The 7,334-nt window shown below is 34.6% G+C and overlaps 1 protein-coding gene across 1 annotated transcript; it reads right to left on the reverse strand.

Annotated features, from left to right (window-relative positions):
* Positions 1–393: 393 nt before the first annotated feature.
* Positions 394–5,838, reverse strand: LOC132640310 (uncharacterized). Its single transcript, XM_060356840.1, has 6 exons — positions 5,581–5,838; positions 4,272–4,380; positions 2,954–3,093; positions 2,508–2,870; positions 1,053–1,115; positions 394–733 (listed from the first exon to the last, which is right to left on the reverse strand). The coding sequence occupies exons 1-6, from the start codon at positions 5,650–5,652 to the stop codon at positions 497–499; spliced, it is 984 nt and encodes a 327-aa protein (XP_060212823.1). The 5' UTR covers positions 5,653–5,838; the 3' UTR covers positions 394–496.
* Between the last annotated feature and the right edge of the window lie 1,496 nt (positions 5,839–7,334).

Here is a 7,334-nt window from a genome sequence, read left to right on the forward strand (position 1 = left end):
CGTCTGTTAAATCTTTCGGTCCGTAGGAAAGTGCAGTAATGTACCTTCAGAAAAGTCAGAGATAAAAGCAATTTGAACCAAAAACATTAAATCACTCCTAATCCATATGATACCTTCACTCAACACAGCACATGAGCTCATTCAGATATGTTTACTGAATAATAGCTACCACAGACACGTATGCGGAGCAAGATAGTATGAGTGATTGTGTCTCTTGCCATACATTCAAGCAACGGTTACCAAGATAGGAAGTGCTGAAAACTGCTTGCTACTTTCGGTATTCAGCAATAGCTGTGAAAGAGAGATACTGCAAGAACTAAATTATGACTTGATTTTCGTCAATACTTGCAGCATTCCTACTTCTAGTTTTTCAGCAATCATAAAAAGGTACCATTAAGAAACAACAGACGCAGACTCTTTATACGAATGAGTGTCTGTTAAAAAGGGCAGAATCCATTCTGCATGCCCTCATTTTTGTTAATCATTTATTAACTAGTCAAACGAATAGCACCTTACATTTGCTTATACTATGGTGCCTACCAAAACTACTAGCAGGGGAATCTGCTGGGAGTATGAGATGTTCTTCATTATACTTGATAGTCTCGAGACTGAGTCCATGAGGTGGAAGTAACAAGGTATACTTTGCAAGTTCCTTCCTATCACGAGATTCCAAAATCCAAGCAACAATATCTGGTGGAACTGCTTGTCTTCCAACTTGAAGCAACAAAGCGACCTGCAAAAGATTTTGAGAAAAAACACCACGTGTTATCTTCAGTGCCATCGTTCAAGAGCAACTGAGATTCAATATTGAAATCATGATGAATACTTGGAAGGTTTTTTTTTTTTTTTTTTTTTTTTTTTGACGGGTAAATAATTGAAGGTTTTATGAATATGATTTGCCTATTACTTCAAAAGTATTTTAAAAACCAGAGGAAGTTTTAAGAACCTCTTACATTGGGCTACATCTGAATCAAGAATCAAGGTTGAAAGGCATTGGTAGTCAAAAGATTTTGCCTTTATCTCAATTACCAATGTAAGAACAAGCAACATACCATGTTCCGAACTTGCCTATATAGGAAACCAGATCCTTCAACTTCAAGCAGCAAAAGAGGTCCCTAAAGAAAAGCATGACAAGATATCAACTATAAAACTTCATTGATGGACGTATGACAAGTAATGCCTCAAAAGCTGCAGTTTCATATGTTATAAGCACTGGCTTTGTCATTAAGCTACGAATACCAATTAAGTCAGGCTTTGGCCCTAGCAGATATCTAAAACTATGGCCTAGGCAAGTTTAAGCCTATAGTATAACCTTAAACGAAACTTGGCTAAGTTTGACTTCCCCAATTTGTTTCTTAACTTGGCTAAGTTTGACTTCCCCAATTTGTTTCTTTCCATTACTTTCTCTGTTCTTCTTTTTTTATTGTCTCCTTGCTGGCATACTACCCGTCATTTTCCTCTACAACAACTAATCCTAATCTGGGACTTTTTTTTTTTCCTTTTATATTTCCTTCTCAGGCACTGCATAAGATGAGCAACATTGAGTTACGGAAACTGAAAGAACAAAATCAACTTTGTTGGGACGAGAAGTGTCAGCTAGGAGAGTCAGTGGCTGCGCAGGGTGGGTGCTCGTACCATTTTGAATAGTTCAAGGGGTAGAGTGCACAATTTTTTTTTTTTAAGGGGGAAAGTGTCCATAGTGCTCAGTCTAAGTACATTGCCACGAATGTTATCACTTTTTCCTCTCATATAAGATAGTCTAACTATATAAGTGGAGGATTTGCCTTTAGTGTAAGATAGTCTCACTACTGACTGTAAGATTCCATTTCTTTTGTATTTTGCCACCTTAAATTCATATGTGCTACTAAGTATGGACCGTTAGAACTTACAAATCCGAGATACTTTCTAATGTTATGCAGCTATATTTTTTTTCAAAGGAGTGTTTCCAGTATAAATACTACTGGTAACACTTTGTACTCTCTTTTTTCCAACTTGTGTGTGCATATTTATTATGAGATGTACCACGATATTGACACACTTCCTAAATAATATTATAAGATTTCCAGAGTTACCCTCATGTTAAGAAATCAATCTTATTAAACAATTCAAACTTTAACAATGATGTAATGGTTTTTTTCTATCCGAAGGTAACTTTTTATCAATTGTCTAGTACATTTACTCGTACTATTAAGAATTATATTAAATTTTTAATCTCCATGCCTAGTCAAAATATGTTAAATAAAATGGGATATACGTGAGAATGTCATAACTCCTTTAGTATTGGAATTTGTTAGCATGAATTTCAAGAATATACAGACTCGTTGAGCTTCTAAGCTTGGAGAAGCCCTGATGCACCTAATGACGGAACTTTGATATGAGAACTACATGCATGTGACCTTGAGTGGTGAGCCAGCGTGTACTTTGTGTAGGCCAAGAGAAACCCACCTTAACCGCAAGCATGGAAGCTAATTGATAGTCTTATATCAGTAAAGGGATGAACATAGTACCTTTTCAACAACATCAAAGCGAAATATCGTCTTCACTGGATTTGGAACTCGGTCATTTCGTGATGTATTGGCGAAGGCAGAAAAGTCATGTTTCCCCACAAAATGCTTTGCGGCATCTCTCATGACAGCAGCATCGAGCTTATACACACTATGGTAAGCATAGTGCCTCAAGAATGGGTCCATGATAGTGGAATTATATACTTGATAGCAATATACCTTGCTTGTGACAGAGAAACGAGCATGAAACTCAGGCACAGCAGGGCTAATTTCTCTAAGTCTGATGTCAGAAGGAAGAAGACAATTTACAGCTTTGTGAACACTGTCTAGTGTATCATAGTTGAAAGGTGTGATGAAATGTGCCACCTGAAAGCCAAAGTTGGTTCTAAGTCTATTTATTTTGATCATTTCTCTTGGTTAGTGGGAATCCATTGGCAGTGAAAGCAGACCTGACCCCATGCATGAACTCCTGCATCTGTCCGACTTGCACCAACTAAACAAAGTTCTTTGCGGTTTATTTTTGTGGTTGTAGTCAGAGCTTCTTCCAGAATGCACTGTACAGTTGGTGTTGTCTGCTGATACTGCCATCCTGCAGGATATCCACTATTCAGGCATATAGAAATAAAACAACCACATCCAACATACACTCCCCAAATAAAAGGGATAAAAGAGGTATACAAACATTTAGCCGGTAATTTCAACATCTTATTATCTTAGCAATCATTGCCTGATAAAAAATAAATAAAAATAAAAAAAGGACGACCTTAGACAAACTGAGAACAATGGGTAAGGTGTTAATTTCCAATAACTATTAACTAGTACCTTCAAAATCTAACTACATGTTTGACTTGCCTAGTTCACTTCCTCAGGGTTGACTTGATTTATTTTCAGTCCAACTTTGGACATTGATTTGTCTATTTTCCAAATATATAAGTATATATTTAGATACTGCATCAAAGACAATACTAACTCCCAAGTTTTGAACTTCAAATTGATTGAAAAGATAATTATAAAGGTCACAAACAAAGAATCTTATTGACTCTTTGATAGCAATTAGATAAAACTGGATGGAGTACAATCTTAGCAATCCAGAACCTGAATGAGAACCCTAAAAGCTTAGAACCATCCCCACCCGCAACCCCCTTCAAAGATTTCTTGAATGAACAACGCCCAGAAAAGAGTCAAACGCAGAAGTGCACATGTTTTTGAGATGAATGTGAAGCCAAAATGACAATTTACAACAATAAACAAGCTCTAAACCTTGATTAATCTCTAGGATGTTGGGCTAAAATATCCCAAATATACTCTTAACACGGTGTGATATTTTCTGCTTTGGCCAAGCCCGCATGATTTTCCCTACAAGGCCTCACACTCTACACCTTATATGTGGTTATTTTTTTTCTTTTACAGCTACCAATTTGGACTTTGTTCACATACCCAACAAGAATGACGTTGATTATCCTAAAAACGCAAGGATGATTTACTGTGGTGACTCGTGAATATATACTAACAAATAAGCTGTTTAGAGTAACAATGAGAGCAGTAACCAACATGCGAAAATCAAAGAAAACGAGTGTGCGGAAACCAATTAGCTATATAGCAAAGACCGCAGTGAATTAGAGCATAACACAAAAGATCAGAGATTTCAACCCTCAATTTTCTATCTGATGTAACAAAATAATATGAAAGTATTAATGAATGTAAACACACAGAGGCATAACAAAGGGATTGAGTTTGAGTTTTGAAGGAAGAAGAGAAAATTGAAACCTGAAAATCTGGTACCATCGTAAGCAATAACTAAGCGCCATTTATAAGCTGGTAATGACAGTTGCACCGGTTGACTCTTATTTGGATCTTCATCCTTTCCACTCCAATTCTGTTGGTATATATAAGAGTTAATGGCCAAAAATACACATAAACTATCACTTTTTCGCGAGTTTCATACCCCAACTATAAGTTGTTCCGTTTTTCTACCCGAACTATATATTAAAACACATCTCGTAGCTAATTAGGTCAATTATCAGCTATTCCCTTTTTCTACCTAAACTATCACCATCTAAATATTAAAAACACATCTCGAAGTTAATTAAGTCAATTATTAGTTGTTCCCTTTTCCTACCTGAACTACGACCATCTATGTATTAAAAAAGACACCTCGAAGGCCAATTATAAGCTGTTCCTTTTTCCTATCTGAAATATCACCACCTATATATTAAAAAACACACCTCAAAGCTAATTAGGCCAACTAAAGTTGTTTCTTTTTCCTACCTAAAGTTGTTTCCTTTTCCTACCTAAACTATCACCTTATATATCTTAAAACACACCTCGAAGCTCATTAGGTCAATAATCAGTTGTTCCCTTTTCCTACCTGAACTATAACCATCTATATATTAAAAAACACACCTCGAAGGCCAATTATCAGTTGTCCCCTTATCCTACCTGAATTATCACTATCTATATATTAAAACACACACCTCAAAGGCCAATTATTAGTTGTCCCCTTTTCCTACCTGAACTCAACCACACCTCGAAGACCAATTATCAGTTGTCCCCTTTTCCTACTAGCACTATCACCATTTGCATATTAAAACACACACCTCGAAGCTAATTAGGCCAACTATCAGTTGTTCTCTTTCCCTACCTGAACTATCACCATCTATATACTCCCTCCGTTTCAAATTGGTCGTCTTACTTTTCTTTTTAGTCCTCTTAAAAAAAAAAAAAAGTCTCATTTCTTTTTTGGCAACTCTTTATTTCCAGCTTTCCATAGTACATTCCACACATCTTAATTCAAGACCCCAAGATTGAAAAGTCTTCATTTATTTCTTAAACTCTATGCCAAGTCAAATCCAGGCAAACATATTGAAACACAGGGAGTATTAAAAAATACACGTCGAAGCTAATTAGGACAATTATCAGATGCTCCTTTTTTCTACCTGAACTATCACCCTCCTAGGTGTGTTTTAGGAAAATAGAATAACTCATAGTTTGGATGTGAAACTGGCGAAAAAGTAGCATGAAATAGGAAACAGATTTAAGTAGAGTAGAGAAAAGTGAAAACAGAAGTAACACATACAGAGTTACAATTTGCAGAATTAGCCTCGACATTTGCAAGTGATGGAAGTGCCAAAGCTGCTGAGAAACACATTCTTAATTAACGTATCTAAAGTGGGTCAATCAATCTACGGTTTAAATCAGAGTTCAGCAATTTTGAGTGTTAAACCAAAAACATATGCTAATCCAATCAGGAAATGGGCCGTCGCCTAATTTGGCTGCAAACTTAACTTCTCTTGGGTCATACTAACTTCAATTCGCATACCTTATCCTGTTGACCCTTTCTTTACAACTATTTTTTAAAAATAAATTTAATTTGATTAAGGATGAAATTTTGAAATATAAATATAATACTCTCCCGTTTTAATTTATATAATAGTACGAGGGTCAAACTTTATAACTTTGACCATAAATTTTGACATACATTTTTCAAGTTTGTAAAAATAAAATTTATATATTGAGAAACTACATTAAAAGTACTATAAGTCATGATAATTTATAATTCAAATAATTTAAAAGTAATGTAAGAAAAACGTGGTCAAATTACCACCTCGTGGACTACCCAAATAGTAATAGGTTCACATAAACTGAAACAGAGGGAATACAGTCAGACCTCTCTAAAATGGCACCCGCATATAACAGCACCTCTCTATAACAGCTAAGATTTTTTGGAATCGATTTTTTATGTTATATTTTACTTCTCTATAACAACATTTCACCTATAACAACAACAACCAACTTTATAGCAGTACACTCTTTGTAAAATTACCCCCTATATAACAGCTATCTTTTTTTTTTTATAATATAATAATTAACCATCTTTATAAAAATAGAATATCTATGATTACCAATAATAAGAGTAGAAATTTTGACTAAATATTTGATCATTTAATACACTATTTATGACAAATATATATATATATATATATATATATATATATATATATATATATATATATATTCATCATTAAACGATTTTCCTTCGTTATACAAAGTGTGATTAAGCTTAGAATTTGACAATTAAAAATGAAAATTAGATTTTATGCATCTTTTTTGTCTATAACAGCGAAGTATTATTTAAATGTCAATGCTATTATAGGTGTGTAACAACCATTCTCTATAACAGCTGAAAAATTTCGGACCCAACCATGCTGTTATAGTGAGGTTTGACTGTATTAAATTTGAAATATATAGTATAACTTATCAATTTAATGGCCATATACATGTTATGTCATTTTTATAGTAAAGTATTGTTAGCAATCTGTATTCGATAATAAGTTGAATAGAATTTGGAAAAAGCCCACTGAATTTACAGTGTTTTCTTAAGGAAATTATTCCCTCAATGCACCCAAGATTATGGAATATATCCTCTCAAGATATAATGAATTAACTCACTAGCAAAGTGTTGCTCCCAAACGCACACGCAAGTATACGTGGTCGTACAAGTAATATAGACTGTTAAGTCCAGATATCGATCCCTCAGAGACTTAGATTCTACTGTTAAACTAATTCAAATTCGAATGAAACTATTCAAGAGAGTGAAAATCAAGATTGTTTGTGGTACTAAACTAAAATTGAAAAGTAAACAATTTGCGATGGGTGTTTTTATGACTGGGACTACGTCGACAAAGATTGTAAGAAATTTCAGATGAGAGAAAGATCTAGGGTTATGGCTTTCGACAATCCAGTTGATCTTCAGACAATTCCACCTATTTTCTTTCCTGGGTTACTAGTTAACGGGTTAATTATGCTTTATGATATTCTCTCGAACTACTC

The sequence above is a fragment of the Lycium barbarum genome, chromosome 5 (genome assembly GCF_019175385.1).
Source record: "Lycium barbarum isolate Lr01 chromosome 5, ASM1917538v2, whole genome shotgun sequence".
Lineage (NCBI taxonomy): Eukaryota > Viridiplantae > Streptophyta > Magnoliopsida > Solanales > Solanaceae > Lycium > Lycium barbarum.